We start from the raw sequence: 22,072 nt of genomic DNA, 5'->3' as shown, positions 1-22,072 counted from the left end.
ATGTGCATTCACCTGTTCCATTAATGTCTCAATGTCCCACAGAACTGGACAGGTCAGGAGCAGACAGAATGCCAGTGTAGGGATTTAAGGTGCAATACTACTTGATCAAAGCAAGGAAGGGATGGAATACATGTAAGCAGACCAAGATGGCACCACAGAAGACCAGAGAGAAAAGGACTGCAGTGGTCTAGGAGAGAGGTTGCCAGTGTATGGGCCGAAATTTTTGCTCAGCAGACAGATTCTCCTTTACTCTCAGAATTCTTTAAGCTGCATGGTGATCTGCCTACAGGATGAGTTGGAATTGCACCTATTCATCCTGCCTTTGGCTTCGTTGCCTGTCTGATTCACATCCCATGAGCATGTGGAGCTACAGGAAGGGCAAGCATTTAAATCAGCCTAAGCCACCCAACCTCATTTGCCCAGGATTACAATTCCACCTTTGAAAAGTAACTTTTCTGTGTTGCAAACTACTAAATACAAGCAAGTTTGTGGAGACTTCACTTCCTGCTCTCAAGAAAAAAAGAGGGGGGAAAGGAATGCTGAGCAGATATAATTTACAGAAAGTTACCAGCTTAATGATGTAATGCTGAGTGTCAGTTAGAGCTAGTTCAGTATAATAGTATCTGCTCTATTATATTTAAGAGAATTGGAAGGACTTAGAAAACAATTAGGTAGTGCAACATTAGCAGTATTACAGTTGGAACGACCATTTTAAGAATGAAGAAAGGGCTTGAATAGACAGATATTCAACTGGCATTGTCACGACAAGCAGTACATTGCATTAAATAAGACAACTGAATCATGTCATTCCCTTTTTTCATTTTAGTAGATTTACATCACAACCCTTTTCAGGGTGTTACACTACTTTATTTGTAACGTTTTAAGCGTTTTAAGAAATCAGAAGACCTTTTGAATCTTAGGAAAGACTTGCAATACCTTATATTTTGCTGTACAGTTCAAAAGTTTCATATTTTATTTCAGAGAAGTGGGTTGCATGTTGAAGACAGGGGTTTAAATTATAAGTCAGCTAGAGCCTAACTGGAGACCCTTATGACAGCCACTTAGTTGACAACATTCTCTTCTGAAAAATGGGATAATACAATGCCCTGCCTTATAAATCATTGTAGTAATGTACAGTCACCAAAGTGAGAATGGATATAATTCAGATCAGAAGCATATATAGATGCATTGTGCAAAATCCATAATAAAGTGTTAATCTTGCACTGCAACATTTGAAGCTAATATATTTCTTCCCATCAGTCTTTGTTGGTTTTGCTGGGTAGCGTTTTTTTTAAAGACAGCATATCCATCTGCGAGGGCACCATTTTGGTTATTGTAGATTTTTAGAGCATTTATCTTTTCCCTGGCCGAGCACTGGGAATTGCTGTGAATGTTCAAGAAGACTAATATAGAAAAGAAGCAATATGTGCAGCCTCCCTTAGTTACTAGACTAGCTCAAATGTCATGTCAGCTTCAATTAGAGATGAGCAGATAATGAGGAATCTCAACATCTGTTTGCACATGTGTTCTCCACCCCAAATACTCCCAACCTGTCCCTGGTCATTAGGGGCCACATTACTTTAAAACTTTGTGAACAGTCATTTGGAAACAGTTTTGCCTACACAGTTCCTACATTTTGTTATGCATTTCTGTCCCCAGTTTTACTGCCAAATACATTTGCATAACAACAGGACCCTTGTTTCTTAATGGTTCATCTGTTTCCATGGTGGATTCACTACATGAGCTCTTCAGTTTTCAGCATCCCAGTACCTATTGTCTAAATGAGGTAAAGAGAATGTTATGACTATGTGGGTTAGAAATCTAGTATTTATTCAAATTCTCACTGTAACAAAAAGGAAAATGATTATCTGATATATGAACAAGCTGGTAGTAGATGGGAACTTTGTAATAGATTATTTGTTAAAGGTATTTTTGTGGCAGGTGTAAGACACCTGCTACAATCCTAAACCCACTAACCTGGGAGTAAGTCCTGTTTAATTCAACAGGATTTATGAGTAGACATGGTTAGGATTGTGTTGTTAGCCATTCTTAGTCTGTAGGACATACTAGGTGGTAAATCACCTTGAAGGGAGTTGGTCTGTTTCAGAAATGCTTTGTTTAGCAATTGACTCCCCACTGTTCACTATTCTTATTCAAATGCATGCTCTAGAACTGCTGTTAATTTTTTTAGGGGTGCTAAACTGAAAGAAGAGCAAATTGCATTGTGCTCTACTATACAGTGCTCTCTTGACACATTAATTATGCACATGATTGCTACTGTTAAGAGTTATGTGCTTTCAACTGTGCACGACTCCCTCTATTCAAATGAATTCATTTATTTTAAATGAATATGTATATACTGTATATATAGGTGATATTTCTGTCACAGCAAGCATTTAGGCTTGCCAGATAGAGCAATCCCCCACTCCACTGCACACTGTTATAGGGTTCTCCTGAGCCCCCATATCCAACTTTGGGAGGGTACATGGAGGGAGAGGGGAGAAGCCCACTTGCACAAGGGGTTTTCCTGACAGGACTTATTATATTAATCCTACCCATAATTTATACAAATCCTAACTGTTCTCACCACCCATTCCTTTTTCTTCCAGACTTGGAGAAAGGTAGATGGGAGGCTGAATATAACATTTAGTGAGGCTAACTATCTTTAATCTATGGCAGGGCTGGCCAACCTGTGGCCTCTCAAATTGTGTTTTACTCCAGTTCCCGTGAGCCCCAGGCAGCATTGACAATGGTTGGGATGATGAGAGTTGCAGTCTAACCTCTGAAAGGACACAAGTTGGCCTGCCCTGATCTATGGGATAAATATTTTGCGCTACTGGTTGCAATGTCTGTAAAAAGGTATCACTGAGCTCATTTAAGTTGAGGGCTTTCTGAGATACGTCTGTGATTCTAAAAAAAAAATTGAATAGGTGAAATAATGTAGAGGCATCATATTAACAAATGAATGCTGAGTGCAAATGTATAATTAGTTATTTAGATACAGTGGTACCTCGGGTTAAGAACTTAATTCGTTCTGGAGGTCCGTTCTTAACCTGAAACTGTTCTTAACCTGAGGTACCACTTTAGCTAATGGGGCCTCCCGCTGCCGCTATGCCACTGCCACACGATTTCTGTTCTCATCCTGAAGCGAAATTCTTAACCCAAGGTACTATTTCTAGGTTAGGGGAGTCTGTAACCTGAAGCGTCTATAACCCGAGGTACCACTGTACATGGATTCCTCTGAGAGCAGGTAATAGACTGGACTGGTTTGTTTGAAGCGATGAGTGTTTTGTGTGTTAAATATTGAATCTATTAAAAATAAAATGTCAATAGAAAATATAGCGGCATTTTTATCAAACCAATCAATATCTGTATACTTATGTCGGATTACCGCTGTCCACTCCTTTTATATGCGGACGATGCGGTAATTCTATCTTATACACGTGTTGGACTAACCAGAGCTCTGAAGATCTTTGCCACGTATTGTCAACTCAACCAATTAACCATCAACCATGTTAAATCTAAGATTCTGATTTTCGCCAGAAGTCGGAGATTATACGAATGGAAGCTTGGCGGAGCAAAAATAGAGCAAGTCCTAAAATTTCAATACCTAGGAGTTATTTTTCAATACAATTTGGGGTGGAAAGCACAAATTCAACACCTACTTAATAAGGCCAAAACTCTGTCATATGCGCTCCTCCGATTTTTCTTTTCGGATGGAGCTTTGCATGTTCCCTCGGCCCTAAAGGTGTTCAAGGCAAAAGTGGTTACCGCGCTTGCCTATGCTGCCCCGCTCTGGGCCGTGATGACAGATCTTGCTCCTCTTGAGACTCTGCAAAACCAATTCCTACGTCGGATCCTAATGCTCCCCCTGTGCGTAAGTAACGCAGCCATGCGACTAGAATTGAAGATCGCATCCCTAGAAACTTGCCTGTGGAAGCAAGTCTTCAGTTATTGGTTATCATTGTGGCATAGATTACCAGACCATTACCTTGTCCAATGCTTATGGCGAGATGAATTCTCCAGCCTTTGGACTAGTAGAATTCATGCCAAACTCCTGAGTTACGGAATCTCTCCCTTAGATTCCCTAAAACTAGATCAAATCACTGCTCAAAGACTGATCTGCCAAAGACTGGATGACATCGATTTACAGCGAAATTATACGCTGGGGGGAGGTGTTTGTTCGCCCCAGAACATTGGTATTACTTTAACTTACTGCGTTCCATCATACCTCTCCTCCCTTTCGACTGTTGCCCATAGGCTGGCCTTCACCAAAGCGAGGTTTAACGTTTTTCCCTCCAATGTCCTGAGACATAGATTCTCAAAGGGCCAAGCCTCCGCCATGTGCGAATGTGATAAGGAGACGCCGGAGTCGCTTCAGCACATTATGTTCACTTGCCCCTTGTTCAACGGGCCACGGGCAAATTTGTTGGGATCAATCATGCAGAAACTAGAGGGTACCCCACCAAAATTCCACCTTGCCCAAATCTTGCAGGATAAGGATACCCATACGACCCTGAAAGTGGCTAGGTTTCTGGTTGCTGTCCTTACCCAAAAGCGTTGCCAAGGAGCACTACAAGCTAATTAAGGCGCAGTATGTCATTCCATCTCATAGTATTTTATTGTTACAGTGGTGTTTTAGCGGCTGTTTTTACCCACGTGCACAAGCTGTTATTTATGTCTTGTTTTTATCTGTATGGGCCTATGGCCGTAATAAATATTATTATTATTATTACTTATGTCAGTTTCACAAGGCCTTTTAGGGAATGGAGTAGCTACAGCAAGCCAGAAGGCAAGTATTCTGCTGTATATATGCTGGAACTCAGTAAGATCTTGAGCATCAAAGTCTGGGACCATAGAAACAGAACCTCAAGCAACTACTTCATAGCCTGGTTTCCCTTACAATGACAGGGCTGCTGTAAGGCAGGCTGATGCTACAGATATGTTGTACCTCACACACCAAAAGAGTATTGTGAGGCTAACATCCCTAATCCCTGTGCAGTTTAAAAAGTCTATTATTTTTCACACAGAAAGCTGCCACCTGAGGTCCAAGGCCTCAGGTAAGTAATGTATCAGTTTGTTAAATAAATGGAATTTGTTGTTCCCTATCCTACATGTCCTTTGTACTAGGATTATTCCAGCAGTTGCTTTACCTTTGACAGAAGGTCTGCTTTGAAGCGACTTAAGAGATTTAGAACAGTGGCTGTAGAAATGCTATCTGATAAGGAATAATTGAGCTGAGCTTGACAAAAAAAAAGGCAAATCTACATTTAAATGGCATAGTGGACATTCTCTGAAAGATGTCTCTGTGTTGATAAGTTAGAGTCTTTAAACAGAAGATATGACAAATTACTGATAAGGTAGCAGTCAAATTAATGTGTGTGTGTGTTTAAGAAAAAAGAATCATATCTAGGTGATTTAATATTTTCCCCAATCAACCAAACCTTTCAAACAAATAATGTAGTTGGAAATAGTGAAGGAGAAGGAGATGAGGAAATGTGTACATGGAAGGATACATGTCTTTGTAAGTAAGACAAAAACCCTCTCTATGAGTTTTTTTATATGTGTAGGGTCCTCACATGACTACAGGGGAGCATCTGAATTTACCACTGTGTACAATTACATAGGATGGGATTGTTAATGGATAATGGCTTCTGCATGCAGAGAAAAAGGACAAGAACAGGTTAAATTAGGTATGCTGGTTAATTGGGTGTGTTTGTCCTGCACCTGCGACTAGTTAATCATGTGAGAGTGAGTCAGCAAGCCTGTGAGAGTGATTCTTGTGTTTGAAGCAAGTTTGCTCTTGGTTCCTGCCCTTGGCCAGAGCCTAGTCTGTGTTGGAACACTGCAAGGAGGCTATATGCTGATGGAAAGACTGTATGCTGTATATTACCACTGTGTGTAACCTGTAAGTTATGGAACTGCATTATACTGTCAGTAAAGGGACTGAGCCTAACTAGAACTGTCTGGTGTTTTTCTGTTCCATTGGCACACTCTGTTGGCGTGTTAAATGGGCACGCTGCACATGCCCAGCAGGGATATGCAGCTACTTCCTGTGCATTTTTACACAGCACAGCTCTGAAGCTGCTTCAAGCAGCTTTTAGAGGATTTTTAAGAAATGGGAAGCAGCCCTGGGTGCACCTCAAAAGTAGAATGATTGATCCAGTGTTTGGAAAGGACTATACCATAGATCTATGTTCTGTTTCAACTGCTGGTTCGGCTGAATAAAAAAAACTTCATGTCAAATTATGGAGTAGACTAAAATCCTCAACCATCCTTGATTTTAATTTTAAGTGGGTGCTTTGTGAAAAGTAGTCAGAGCAAAGGTAATTAAAGCAAGGCATGTCTGTTTCAAATTAAAGACAGCCCATTATCTAGCGCTATTAAATGATTTCTCATATGTATTGTTACACAAAGATAAAAGAAAACATTTTTGCATATCTGTAGATGCTCATCTACTGTTCTCTGAATATTTTTCCTTCATTCTATTTTGTCCATTCCAGCTACCCACTGGTGGCAGCCATCTCTCAACAGGACCATCACCAATAAAGCCCCTGGCAACAAAACTGTGTCATGACATAGCATCCTTCATTTATAGGCATTTTGAAAGGAGAAAGAATGCTGCCAGGGAGCTCAACCACTGCTGAAAGTGGCGGCAATGCTTCTCTGTGTGTGTCTTAAGGGGGAAGGAGAGAAACATAAGCCAGCTCCTTGGGAATGGAGACACATCCCCACCACACATTATAACAGGCTTCCTCAAACTCGGCCCTCCAGATGCTTTGAGACTACAATTCCCACCATCCCAGACCACTGGTCCTGCTAGCTAGGGATCAGGGGGTTGTCGGCCAAAAACATCTGGAAGGCCAAATTTAAGGAAGCCTGCATTATAAGAATTTGCCACCATTGCTAAAGATTGTAGCAATCTTTAGGAGCCTCTCTTCCCACCTACAAAAACCTGGGGGCGGGGGAACCCTCTGGCTGAATATTTTGGCCTAATACTACTCTGTACTGCAACATTTTATGCCAGGTCCCACTTTATTACTGCATGCACAGTGAAGATTCATGTAGTTTATCCCTGATAAATGTCAGTTTGCATAGAAGGTGTGACTTTCAGAAAGACTTAAGCTTCAGCAGCTCCCAACTTAGAAATTAAGTGCTGGAAAAAGATAAGGAAATGATGAGTCTTTCATGCCTGGATTTCTTTTAGAGCTTCTCTGCAATGTCTGGCGCAGCAGAGGCAGTTTTAGGGTGGTGCAACCACAGCAGTGGCGCTGGGAGCCATGCTGCAGGGGACGCCACAACAATGCTGCAGAATGGAGCATGAGAGGCGGGGGGTGCCGAATTTTAGCGTCACACAGGGCACCATGGGAATTTGAGGACCCAAAGTCCACTACTGGGCCCATCTACATGTTGGTCTAGGCTCTTCAGGGAGGAAGGGTTGGGTATAAATTCAATACATTTATATGAGTAACTGTAAAGCTATCATTAAAAAATATGTTTTTAGAGAAGCTGCTCATCTCACATTGAAGGGTAGTTTATTTTCCTTTGTAAATAAATAAAATATATAATCAGAGGTAACTTTAAAGTGCCTCCATTTGTGTCAAATTGCCTTGTACACTGATATTTTGGTTTTGACTATTAAATTAATTGAACAAGGAGATAAAAAAGGTTGTAGAATGACACATTTCTGCAAAAAACATTGTGCTGTATACAATTTCTTTCTCAAACTACTGCAGCTCTTCCTCACTCCTGTGTATTATTCATCTTAATCTATTTGAAATGCCTTTACTAAAATCTCTCCTTTTTTCCCTTTCTCACAAATGCATACCCCCATACTTTAATTCAATATAGTAATTTCCTTCCACCTTCTATATCAACTCTGAGCCTTCACCACAATTTTCTTCCTTCTTAATTCCACTCTGTATAAATCCATTTGCTTTTGTCCCGACCTGCTTTCTCTGTTTTTTCCCCCTGGCTTTTTCTGTCATTCCTTCTCTGCATGTAAGATTCATAGTGTGTGAAACACTGCAAAACCCTACCAAACTTGTTTGTTCAAAGTGGGACAGTAACGGTGTAAGTGCACAAGACATGCACCAATGAAAATGTTAAAATCAAAGCAATTGTTAATACTGTTTCAGAAAACACTGGGAGGGGGGGAGCTAGGGGACTCCTGTTCTGTTTATTTAAAGTATACCCTGATTTCAGGTGTCAAAATATTCTTATTCAGGAATATTCAGAATGACCATGCTTTTTTTTTCTCCCTGCAGCACCACTAACAGAAAAACCACCAAAGCTTTTATATCCTTCAGAGAGTAAACTGACAATTCAGGAGACACAGCTGGGTAAGTTGCATTCAGGAAGTGCTGATGTCTGCTGAGTCTTAATGTTTGATGAAGGCATTAACAATTAAAATTAAAACTAGAGATGACATTGCACTGTGCTTTTGCGCAGATATGTTTGAGGTTAGGTTATAATAATGACACATTTGCATTGATTCTATTGTATTTAATATTATAACTGATCTTTGTTAAAAAGCAAGGTGTCATTTTATTTCCGTAGTTTGCAGTTATTCTGTTTACAAGTAATAGTTAAGGGAAGTTAACTAAAAGTAGAGGAAAAGTCAAACTGAAGAGCTCAATTGATGTTTTGGGGCTATAACTGCCAATGGTCAGTATTGTTAAGATTTATAGTCCGAAATATTTGGGAAGGCTGTGAGTATTGCAAGTACAGAAGCCAATTTTCCTGATGACTCTGAGTGCTACATGGTTTGTTGACTTTGAACCAAATGTACTGAATTTTTGTTTTGCCCATCATGGACTTTTAAGCTTTATTAAGTCATATTTTCATACCTCCAAAAGAGCATTTACTTTGTTCATTTTGTCAGATTATAACTGAATTTCAATGGTTTATAATTCACTGTTAAATTCCCTACATTATGTTTGTGACTCTTTGGTAACTACAGAATAGAGTGTTGTCACCACTGCTAATTTTTAATGCTATCTTCCACTGCCATGGCAGATCTAGGCCATGTTAGTGGCATAGTGGTTTTTGGGTCTTTGTCATATGTTCACTTGGAAACTACAGGTTATTACTTGTCTTAAGACTAATTCCCAACTTTTTTCATAGTAAAGGCCTTACATGGTGGACTTTAGCACCATTTTAAAGCATCTATTTTTACATATAGAGCCGTTTGTGAAAGCACCCTCTGTTAAAAACCTGAAAAGTTAACTTCCTCAGAAAAAACACTACCCTTATGATATTACCGTCTCAATATTGTCAGAATAGGGCTTCAATATACATTAGATTGTTTGAAGAAAATAATATTTGTTGGTAGTCAGTTGCACTTTCTATATTATGTCTTTTTTTAAAAAAAAGCAATGATTTATTCTAGCCTTGTATGTGATCATATCAATGGAATTTATGTGTCTGCTTAAACATTTTCTGACTTTGCAGAGTACAAGTTTGGCTTCTAAACATTACCAGTGATGTTTTGTTGTATTACTATGATGAAACTTCTGTTTAACTGCATACCATCTGTCTTACTTAATTATGATCAAGGAATGTGAAATATTAGACATCTTCTTAGGCATCTTTGAAGCATTACTAGACTGGCAAATTATAATTAAGCTGGTACTAATTTCTGACTCCAAACAGTTAATTGGCATACTGCAAGTTCCTGTTTGGCTTCTGAGTTCTGCAGTTCTAGGTGTGTTAAAGATAAATTATTACCGTCATATTCTCATATGTGTGGACAGCGCCGGAAGTTCTGAACCTGACCTGAGAAGCAGTATTCTATTTACGATGGGAAGGCACATTTTTATAAACTTACCACAGAACATAAGAAAGCATTGGGTTTGCAATGGCTAGTCCTATGAGAGGTAGAAATATGTCTAACCTTTTGCTCAGAAAGCGTTTTTGAAGTAGTAGTTCACTGTGGGTCTGATCAAATGCATACTGCAAATATTAAAATTTCAGATAAAAGGAAAATTCTGGAAATTCTGTTTCCAATGAAGCACATACCTTATGTAGAAAAGCAACATGGTAAATAATACATTAATTAAGGCCAGTTTGAAAATAAATCTATCAAAATGTGTAAACAGAATGTATAAACCATATGTACTAACTCTCTTGAACAGGTTTCAATCAAGTTCTGACAGGAAAGCTAATGGAGGTCAAGAATAAGATAATATAAGCTCTTCTCCGCTTTTACTAAGTGGTTCATTTGAATTAATCAATATCTGTGTTTAAATAATGCATTTAGGATTTGAGTTGCAGAGGGGCTTTTAATAATACACATGGTTATTTTCTACTCAAGAGGATCAACCTCTCAATATTTGGTTTGTTTGTTTTTACTGCTACAAGGAATAGGTGAATGCTTAAGACACCAAGCTGCCTGTGAAAATATATGAGAAAATTGTAAGAGAAAATTGTGGAGTAGGGTTTCATAGAAATCTGTCTTGTATCTTTCTTCAACCGCTTCCCTCACTGAGGCAGAATTATAAAGCAGTTAGTTGTGGCAGGCCAAACAAAACTCCCCAATGGCCATGCAGTTTATAGAAACAACAAAATAAGTTTCCCCTGGCAGGAGTTTTGCTCCACTTCACTAGACAAGACAGCACAAAGATGTCATCATCTTTTAGGAAATAGTCTCAGTTTTGCTTCCAAAGGAGGTGCCTAAAAACCTTTTCTGAAACCAAAGAAGACAGAGAAAATTAGATTCACTTTTCCACAAATTTTAACAGACAACCTAAAGCACAGCCTGCATTCTTTCACATCTCAGCCTAAATGAAACAAGAGTTGGAGTTGTGCTCTTTGTCACTTTTCTTTTCTTTTTTAGCTGCTTAGAACCTCCTGCTTAAAGCTGGAGCATAGGTAACAACATTTTCAAATCACCCCACTAGTCCAAGGATTGCGTTAGATAAAGGCTGGAAAACCTGTGGACCCTCCAGATTTTGCTGGGCAAAAAAGCAAGGATTTTCAACAATCTTCATGGTGGAAACGCAACATCTAATTATTTGGGGCATGGGCATTCAGTGGGGTTTACCATCAGTACACAAGGTACCTGTGGGTTTATGATTTTTCCCTTTGTCTTAAATGAAAACATCTCCTTTAAGCAACAAAGCTGCAATGAGCTGAGTTCTGCTCCATACACGATGGTACAACAGGGATGACACTACATCATGAAACATCAGTAAACTTATCTTCAGATAAAAAGGGAAGGGGACTTGAAACCCTCTACTGCCTTGTGCAGTAATAGAAAGGTCCCCAGGGTATTCCAATTACAATGGCAGCAACCTTCATCAATCTACCAGGATGCCATTCTGGTAAGCCTAGTGAAATAGTTGAAAGGTAGCTCAGCTGCACCAGAGTGTAGACAAAGGGAGAGTTAAACAGAGAAGAGTGTCCAAACTAAGCAGGTAGACACTGCCAGGATGAGGAGGAGCAAAGGAACCTGACTGAGAGAAGAGGTGCCCAATAGGAAAAAGCCCAGCACAGAACCAATGTGTGGTTCCTTCTTTACAGAAGGAATTCAAACAAGGAGGAAGTTGGTGGACACCTGCAGAATGTTAGTTTCTGTGATCACTGTGCAGCTGCGTGGAGTCACAGGACTCTGTTTACATTCCAGAGACCTTCAAGTCTCACGGGAAAGGGAGACGGGATGTGACGTTAGTGGTTTCCTGTTTCCTTTGTTCCTTTGTTCAGTTGCTCTCTGCTTTCATAGAGAGAGGATGTCTTTTCTGTTCTGCGTAGTTTAGAAATACAACTCTTTACAATGTAGCCAAACTCTCGTCTCTTCCCTGTGCTGGGAACCCTGCTGGATAGAATGTGGTTGAGGCCTTATCAAAGGCTCAGGTCATTAAACACGTCGGAGGCAATTTCAAAGGCTCAGCTCAGAGGAAGATGAGGCCTTATTGGCTTGGCCGAGCGGAGTTCCGACACAGAACACCTGGGCTAGTGGGAAGGAGGCATCCACTATAATTTCCTACAGTGGGAGAAGGAGCAGGAGGATTTATTGGCAGACTTAATACCATAGTCCCAGCTCAGCTATAGGTGCATATGTTTAGGAAGTCCTTTGGGCAGAATCTTTCTTTACCCAAGCTATGCACATTCAAAGCACACATTCCACCACCGCCCCTCAAAGAATTCTGGGCAATGTAGTTCACAGCCACACTTAACAAATTACAGTGCTCAGAATTCTTTGCAGGGGAAAATGTGTGCTTTGAATGTGGTTTTAAAGCATTATGTATTTGCAGTCCCAGTACCAGTGATGTGAATTATACTCACTTCAAAGTAAGAACCACAACTTAATATTACTATGAGTCAGAACTCTGAATATTTTTTTTTTAACTATAGAAATGGTTTAACTCAGCAATCTTTCTACAGATAATTAAGGTTCTACAAATAATTACAATTCATTATAAATCTATTGCTTACATTTATAAGTTCATATGGCATCTCAGCTTTTTGTATGAGCTTAAAATCATGTTGTTAATAAGTTTGTTCCTTCAACCAATTATCATTACTTCCTTAATTGGAAATTTACAGTTGATTAGTAAATTAGCAACTGAAACCTTTGAGGAAGATTAATAAATTCTAAGAAGATAAATAGAAAGAAATACTCTTAACAATGTAGGGACATTCAGTTCACTAAGTTGGACTCAGTAAACCTTTTTCCCCCTACTTTTGATATTTGCGGTACAATTTTAACATAGAAGCGCCATGAAAATGGGTCGTTTTAAAAGCAATTGCCATTTCACTTTTAGCAGAGGAGCTGAAGGGTAGATTATAAATAAAAGCAGACTCAGCACTAAACACACTACTTTAAATTAGATACAAATCTTTCATTCTCGAGTGGTGTGAAGGAAAATGAGTCTTAGAAAAAAGGATGGATTCTCTCTGTTCAGTAACTGCTGTGTATGAAATCTATGCTGACCTTGATTCAGGCACCTATGGGAAGTCTCACCGTCCCAGTTTACTTGGACAGCAAATTGAAAGGGTACCATCTAACCTTGAGATTTCAGGATCATAGAATCACAGAATCAAAAAATTGTAGAGTTGGAAGGGATCCCGGGGGTCATCTAGTCCAACCCCCTGCAATGCAGCAGTCTCAGCTAGATCATACATGACAGATGGTCATCCAACCTCTGCTTAAAAACCTCCAAGGAAGGAGAGTCCACCACCTCTTTCGGAAGTCTGTTCCATTGTTGAACAGATCTTACTGTCAAAAACTTATTCCTGATGTTTATGTTCCTATATTCAATTCTGATCTAAGTTTATGTAATAAAAAAGAAATACTTTCAAATCAGGCTTGCTTGCTTGCTTGCTTGCTTGCTTGCTTGCTTGCTTTCTGATTTTGCTAGCCTGGTCACTTTACAATCCTTCATTTCCTTTCTTTACTTTTCAGCTGAAACACTACTTTGCCTGCAATAAACTCTTGCCAGGTGTGCCAGTGTCTGCATGCTACCAAATGCATCCATTTTTGCAGGAAGTTTTCTCTTCACACATAGCCACAAATACCTGCTTTCCCCAAGTCCAAATGTAGCTAGAGATGAAATATTTGTCAAACATTGATTAAAGTGCATCGTATAAATCACAGCTTCCTAGGAGAGCACTGATTTCCTTATGCAAGAAGCTCATGATTTATGGTTTGTATCCTTTAATATTGGGAAATAATGTTAGTAGCTGGCCCTTGTCATGAATATAAATCACAGGCCTAGTTCACATGGTCAGCTTTGTCTCCTAGTGATGTCCTCTGAGTGTCCCCAGGAACACGTTGCACTGAGAATGTATTATCTGAATCAAGATCTGTTGGGATGCAGCAGCTGCCCTTCTGCTTTTTTTTCTGCTATTATTGCAGTTACAAAAGCTGTGGCTGCAACAACAAAGCGGCCGATTAATATAATGAAATGTATTCCAGAGTCATATGGCAAGTATTTTGAACTAGCTTGTTTTCCATTTTTTTAAAAAAATGATATTTATTGAGAATTTTAAGGTTACAAAGAAAAAAGAAGGAAAAAACAAGAGAAAGAGAAAAAAAAAGTAGATAAAAGTAACAATTAAACAATACAAATCAGTAAAAACCAAAATCAAAAAGAAAAAACACACAATACATCAAAGTCAAAAAGCAAAAATAAACAAAAAATTTAAAAACAAATCCAATATTCCCAGATCCTTAACTGTCATTAACTTATTTCATCGACCTCCTCACACCTCCCTTTTTTGTATTCTAGTTATTAATTATCTCAGCAAATCCTTTCCATCTTTCACAATATTCTGTCATTAAATTACCTTAATCTATTTTAACCTTATCTTACCATAAAAAACCCTAAAACTTAAAACTTAAATCTTATTTATACCAAATTCTCTTAACCATAACATATTCTTACATAATTCTTTTTAACATTTCTGCTAAAGCCAAATAATTTCATTCCAACATTTTTCTAATACTCATTAATTTTACGATACTTTTCTAAATAAATTTTTAAAACTTTCTTCCAATCTTCATCCATCGTCTCTGCTTCCTGGTCTCAGGTTTTGTCAGTCCTTTCTATCCCATCCATCTAGTCCATCAACCTGGTGACCTTATATCCGAGGCTCTTAAGTCTTTTCCATGTCTCTTCCGCAGGTCTTCTTCATGTTTATACCTGTACTTTACTTTGTCTTCTGCTCCTTTCACTCGGGGAGACTCCAGCTTGACAATATTTTTGTCCCTTCTCGACAAGTCAGCCCCTTTTCCATAGTCAACACTGAAATCCATGTGATATTTAAAGGCATGTTTCAAGGTCCCTCCAAAGTTAAAGGCCCCCACAACTCCGAGCTCCCCCCGGCCCAAAGCCAGACTTGAAAGGTCAAAACATCCCCGCATAGGGGGGTCTATCCAGCCCCCCATCTCCAAGCCAAACTGGACTCCATCTCTCCAAATCTGACTTTTTCCAGGTTCGTTCGTCAAATCCAACAACTCATGTTCCTGCTGGGCCACAGCTCCCTCCATCTCTGCCACCCGAGGTCCAGCAACAACCTCCTCCCTCATCTGATCTGTCAAAGCACATTCCTGGATTAATTCCTGAGTGGGTTCTATATAGGTACCCACTGCCTGTCCAAAATTTCCGATCGCAACAGTCATCAAATCCATCTTCTCATGTAACTGTTCCAATAAAGCACTTGTCTTGCAAAAGGCAAGCACCAGAGCCTCCGAGCACATTCTTGTTCAAGGTCGAAGTCTGGTCCCACGATCTTAATCTATTACAGCTGCAAAGCTCCCCAGTTTGGCTTTAATAACAGTTTCACAAGCTCCCTCTAGGGGAAACAATTTCTATTTGTATCCATCTTTTTTTTTTTTTTTAAAGCAGATCTCGCAACAAAGTTTTCCTTTTTCGGATATTTTGTCAATATTTTGTTCCTTTTAAATGCGAAGGGGAACAATGGAATCAATATGTTTCTCTTCTTTTAACTATCTGTCAAAAACGTTTGTCCATAGTCAATGAACTTCCCCAAAACGTCTGTCCTGACACCCCGCTCCCAGGTTCAAGACACTGGGAAATTGCCTTTCTTTACTCTCTCTTCTGCAGGTTTAAACAGTCTGAAAAAGGTTCCCCCCTCTTCTCCTGCTTCCAAGGGGGGTTCAGTAATTTTAAATGATGAAAATTTGATCCTTTACAGACGACTTTCTAAACTCTAGCTTGCCGTGTCTTTGCTTCAATCTGTCTACAAAAGCGGAAGGCAGACTTCCTGTTTAGACCTTCCCGCTTCAGTGCCAAATTAAAAAGTTTCTTAATCCAATTTTCTGTTCTACTCACGGGCAGTTGTTTAAAATCCAATTGTCCACAGGAAAAAGTCAGCGCTCTCCGGCAACAGCAATGCGGCTTCACTCCGTGAAAGAAGCAGTCGATTCAAAGCACCGTGCCACTCACCCCACGTCGCTTCGGATCCCTGAAACCGGGTTTCCCCGCGAGTAGGGGGGGGCGCAAAGGTGCCAGCCGAATCCCATGTCCACAGGCTTCTCCCGCCTGTGGTTTTTGATGGGTCTCCACCTCACCGTGGCGGTTCAGACCCTGTTTTCCACGGAGCGGATTCCTCCCGATCGGAGGAAATCCGCCATTGCCCGGAAATCCTGAACTAGCTTGTTTTCCTTTGGGGTGCTGCATAGCAGCTAGTTGTTCTGAATCCCTGAAGTTTTCATGAAGTTATCCCCGATTGGAAGTTCTGATAAAATTACAGAACAAGTGGAATAACTACAGTGGTGCCTCGCAAGATGAAATTAATCCGTTCCGCGAGTCTCTTCGTCTTGCGTTTTTTTCATCTTGCGAAGAACGGCTATTAGCGGCTTAGCGGCTATTAACAGCTTAGCGGCTTTAAGAAAAAGGAAACAAACTCGCAAGAACTCGCAAGACGTTTCGTCTTGCGAAGCAAGCCCATAGGGAAATTCGTCTTGCGGAACGACTCAAAAAACGGAAAACTCTTTCGTCTTGCGCGTTTTTCGTCTTGCGAGGCATTCGTCTTGCGAGGTACCACTGTAAATCTGATCACTTCATGGTCAGGAGACTTCCTACACAGTGTCAGCAGTTCCTCTGGCACAATGTTGGTCATATGACCTACAAAGGGAGCTGATTAAGTTTTATTGTATTGATATTGGTCCCTTTGGTACCTTTTTTAAATAAAAAGAACTTGGCAATGAAATCTTTAGCTCTAATTAAGTATGAGAAACAACGACCCTTCTAAAGCTGTTACACTTAGAATGATATTTGCACTTGTAAAATGTTTGAAATTTTGTCTGCAAACCAATTCTCATTAAGTGTACGAAGATCTTTGTCAGAGGTCTTAGAGAAGCCGGAGCCATCCAGTGTTTTTCTTTCCTTATTGTTACTATTTTTTTAACGTGTTAATTGGCCTGTCTAAGGCGCAAAAAAAGTTGACTCTGGAGTATTATCTCTCAAATGAAAGATTTGCTGCTGTTGTATGAAACTGTGATTCAGATATATTCCGCTCTGTGTAGTCCTGTAACAATCCAGCAGTCACAACAAGAAATAAAAGCTATGCATGCCCCTTAAGAATCAACTAAACTGACCATTATGGATTGGAGGTTGTGGGCTAAAGGAAGGGGAAATTGTTTGGGATGACTGCTGACATATGCATGTTCACACAAATGTGTGAAAGTCATGAGATATAATAAGATTTCCAAACTCCTGTAGCTGTTGTCTATCTTGGACAGCTATTAGCAGAAATTCTAGTGAGACGTGACCCTTGGTGAAACTATGATGCAATTAGTAGTATTTGATCATTAGTTGAGTGAATTTCTTTGCCAAGAAACAGCTCTATTCATCCTCAATTAATTACAAAGACCTAACCTCAAAAACAAAACTTGGCAGCCGTAAGGAAATCCCCATATCTAGTGAATTATAGGGTAGCTCTGGTAAGGAAACCATTAACGCAATAAATGTAACCACAACGTGCTTTGCATATTGTAGTGCCTCTTGCCTTGCCCATTCTGAATAGAAAACTATTCTCCTTCTTAAAAAAAATAAATCATTATATACAGCTCTTGAGTGGTAAAATCATTGTGTTGAAAGTCAACACTTTCTCAGTAAATTTGGCTTTGTGGCTTTGGCTATGTTCTGTAAGCCAAATAGCAAAATAGTCCATGGCATAATACCATCTGGTTAGGCAACAGTGAAATACCATATTACTATCCTTGACTCTGCTGGCAGTTAGGAATCACTTGGGAGAGTTTTTAGTGGACATTTGCCTCACAATTTTACAGCTGCATTCATGTTAGAAATTGCACAAGGATGATAATAAAACAGTATGTATCATATATGCTGAATACAGTGTGTAAGGCAACATCTGCCACCCTTCCAGATGTTTGGAACTACAACCTGTCATTCCCAGGCAGCATGAGAGAATACCAGCATGGTAAAGTTGTGCATGGCTCCAGTATGACTGATCTTTGTACTCCATGTGCTCTGCAAAGCTCCATCCATTCCCTATCCATCTACGATTGTTGGACAAGTGCAATCTAGCTATCCAGTTTTCTACTGTTGGCATGAAGGTGTACCCGCTTTTTCTCCCTTCAGGTGGCACAGAGCACATGCTTCGCTTTTGGAAACTAAATATCTGGCATCTCCAGCTAAAGTATCTCAATAAGACACACCTGCACTCAATATTTTGCAGTGGCTGTCCATCAGAATAGAAAAGGGACTATTGCTCTGACACTGTATAAAATAGAGCCTTGTACATATGGACATTTTCCTAAGTGCTCTGCATCACCTAACTAGAAATTCTGGCAGCTTTCAGAATTCAGAGATCTCAGTAGCTAACAGCACAAAAATATATACTTTTACTCAGAAGTAATCCTCATTGAGTTCAATGGGACTCAGTGCCAGGAAAGTAGATAAAGGATTGCACTTTAAAACTATTTTATTGCTTGTTTTTTGATATCACTAGTACTGAGGGCTTTCTGCCAAGTTTCTAATAATTCTGTTGTTTGGTGCGTGTTTAGAATTAAACAATTGCACTATGTGCATTCTACTGAGGAACATCACATATCAGTTTTTGGGGAAAAAATAAAGACCATCTTGTTTTATTAATATTATTCTAAAGAAGAGTGTTAATGGATTCTTGTGCAGCAAAGCTAATCTAAGTGAATTAGTAAATATAAACTCAAGTCCTAACTCCAGAGAAAAGCAATAGCCAACAGTTGTTTTGTATTTTGATAGGAGGGCTTTCATTTGACCTTATTCTAGCTTTGGCATTTCTATATCCTTTCATCTTAACTATCCACTGTCAGATTTAAGCATATTAGTGTCATGTAAGATTTGTTAGTATGGCATCTCAAGACTAAAGCATACTATCAAGCATGATGAATATTTTCTTCATGTAACTCAGCGATATCTACTGCAAAATTGTCATTTGTACTAAGTCCTGGTGTATGGCAGTGATCACAAAAAAATTATGGTAGCCTTCCAGATAGATCCATATAAATTAGTAGCCAACTGCTCACACCTATTGTTAGTAAGGGAAAAAACAAAGGCTTTCCTACCTGACTACCCAAGGGGAGTAGATTTTTACTTGCCACAGGCAGTCAGGCTAGCGTCTGTTTAAATGTCTCTCCACCAGACGTCTATGCTTCCCAGCTTTCAAGTTATATTGGATTTCCCACACACAGAGAGAGTATACAGCCAGGGGCTTCAAGTGGTACAGAGTAAAACCAGTGAGTTTATTCAGAAGATTTCCATTGATGTTTTAAGCCATTTCTTCCTATATACTGTTATGAGCTTGTGAGGAGCCAGCTACCGCTCAATTCCTGTGTCTAATAAAAGTTAGAATTAATCAATGCTTGGAGAGTAAAACTGAAAATTGGTTTAAATAGTCTGACTCAGCTTTCCCTATCCAGGAAGCTACCTGGGAGAAGAACCATCAAAGGGAACAAAGCTAATAATGGCAGGGGTGGACTAGATGACACTTGGGGTCCCTCTACAATTCTGAGATTGTATGATTCTGTACATGGATCCTTGCAGGATCAGATCAAGTGTCCTTCTAGTCTAGCATTCCACTTCCAAATGAAGCTGCTCCCATGAAACCCACAAGCATGTTAGGCATCTCTTCCAGGATATTGTATGTGCTTTAGAAGTTTTATATAATTCAAAAATCAGGCAACAAATACCCTAAATAAACTAGAAAACTTTTACTTTTGGGCTTTTAAAATGGATAAGTAATAGCACTTAGCTTCCCTCTCAGGTCATACTGTTGTGTTACCTTATCAGTGCACACTTGTCATTTTGGTAATTTTCTCAAATCACAATAAAAACAAATATTTGCAGACTTGCATCAGTTCATAGCAAATGTAATAACCCCAATTCAAATCAACTTCATTTTCAGTCACTGGCCTAAGGCTATGTCTGCAGAATGTCAACTTCTATTATAACTATGGGTGCCGATGTGCATCTGACCAAAGAGACTTCTAGAGCTCCCACTCTAGGATTTTGACTAAAGTAAAGCCTGAGCTGAATTTAGCGATTCACGGTCAAGTAAAAACATCCAAGGGAAGTCGAGGTAGTTTCACTGAGATGAAATAAATTTCTCAGGGGGCTTTTATACATCCCTTGCTGCTCTACATTACAACGACTAAGCTTTACTCACCCTGACTTTCTGTGTGGACATGTTAGCTTCCCAATAAAGAATAACTGCAATTGACTCAATGTCGGTTAAGACTTTGTATTATGAAGAGCAATACTTTTAAATTAACTTTGGGTGCAAGATAATTTTCTCATCTGATCTTTGGTTTCCTGACTACCTAAAGCAATACTGTTAAATCGCAAAGTGAAATCTTCATGCTAATCCTCACTGCTCCATAGCTTTATGAGCATAAAACCCTGACATTCTCAGGTGCTCTTTTTATTATTGATTGAGCAGAGCAGAGTGTTGAGGAAACTGTTAGTGTGATATAAGGCTTTTGGTCACTGGTGTGCTTTCAGGCTAGACTGGAAATGATCAGTCGTGCGTGGGTTCAATCCCCACATTGGGCAAAAGATTCCTTTATTGCAGGGGGTTGGAACCCTCATGATTCCTTCCGTGATTTTGTGATCCAGTGTTCACACGTATGTTAGCTGTGTAAGTGTGAGAAAGAGCAATTCTCCTAGAAGATTGTAAATTAGAGATTCCAGACTTTCACTACATGGAGAAGAATAGCTTTGGGGAAAAGAAAAGAAAAAGAAAACATCAAGATTAGTTTTCCATCTTTGAATAATATTGTAAACTCGCAAACAGTCAGAGACATAGGATTTCTTGTATAGAATTTAAAACCTTACCATATCTTCCAGGATAGTTTTGAATTATTGATGATAAAATGCTTCCCACACTTTCTAGCACATCAGCAGTATGCAGACCAACTGGGCTCTTACATATTTTAATTACTAGAGAAGTGCACAGAAAGTCATTGTATAAAGGCACTATTTCAAAGGGTTTTGTAGTCAGTGTGGTTGTTACATGTCTCTGTCAAGGTTTTAGTGACATGAAAGCTAAATATTTAACTATCCACTTCTTTTCCATTAATCACTGTATTGCCAAGAAAAGGGTCTTACAGAGATAAATGACTTAACATCAGAGATGTGGGGTGCAGATACACAATGGACAAAATCAGCTATTTCAGGGCAGCATGGATCCAGTTAACAGAGAATGTCCTCAATGGCATCTAGGGAAAAGGGTTGAATAAAAATATTCATAGCAACTACTCTAGTCCGCAAATGCCTATGCCATAATAAATTTGATGGCCTTTAAGGTGCTACAAATTGCTGTGCTGTTTCAAAATATTGCCCCATACAGCTATTTCGGTATGTTATATAGAGAATTATCATTATCATTTTGTGCTGTAATTTGTTCAGCTTCACAATCTATAGCCTGGGATTGTGCATGAAATGGAACAGGCATGTTAAAGGCCAAATGCCTATACTGTAGTGGAAAGTTTTTGCCTAGCACTATCAACCACCCCATCCCCGCTTTTAATGTATCTATGTAGGGGTTTGTTTTGTTTGTTTGTTAAGCTGCTTTGGGTTGTCCTTGGAAAATAAAGCAACTAACATCAGCAACAATAATAATAGGAGTTTGGAGTCAAGACCTAGATAATTTATAATTTTGCATTGGAACAAACAAAACCAATACCTACCCCCAGTTTAAAAGGCTATTACAGTGGTACCTCTGGTTACGTACTTAATTTGTTCCGGAGGTCCATTCTTAACCTGAAACTGTTCTTAACCTGAATCACCACTTTAGCTAATGGGGCCTCCCGCTGCTGCCGTGCCGCCGCCATGCGATTTCTGTTCTCATCCTGAAGCAAAGTTCTTAACCCGAGGTACTATTTCTGGGTTACGGGAGTCTGTAACCTGAAGCGTATGTAACTTGAAGTGTATGTAACCCGAGGTACCACTGTACTTGTTTAACTAGCCAAAGCCCTGAGATAAGAGAAATGTTTTTGCCTGCCGATTCTTCCGGAGAAGAGCATTCCACAGACGGGGAGCCACTGCAGAAAAGGCCTGTTTTCATGTTGTCACCCTCTAGACCTCTCGTGGAGGCGACTCTT

The 22,072-nt window shown here is 39.5% G+C and overlaps 1 protein-coding gene across 4 annotated transcripts in view; it reads left to right on the top strand.

The window, feature by feature from the left end:
- IL1RAPL1 (interleukin 1 receptor accessory protein like 1) overlaps positions 1-22,072 on the top strand; it is a 658,802-nt gene that overhangs the window by 481,874 nt on the left and 154,856 nt on the right. For all 4 annotated transcript variants that reach the window (XM_081003463.1, XM_081003461.1, XM_081003460.1 and 1 more), the window contains one exon: positions 8,268-8,342. In XM_081003463.1, the coding sequence (XP_080859589.1) occupies positions 8,268-8,342 (75 nt within the window). The remainder of the gene's footprint in view (positions 1-8,267; positions 8,343-22,072) is intronic.

This window comes from Podarcis pityusensis (assembly GCF_964106645.2).
Source record: "Podarcis pityusensis genome assembly, chromosome: 4".
Taxonomy (NCBI): domain Eukaryota; kingdom Metazoa; phylum Chordata; class Lepidosauria; order Squamata; family Lacertidae; genus Podarcis; species Podarcis pityusensis.
Note: the sequence above shows the minus strand (reverse complement) of the source record. Positions and strands in the feature narration are given on the sequence as shown.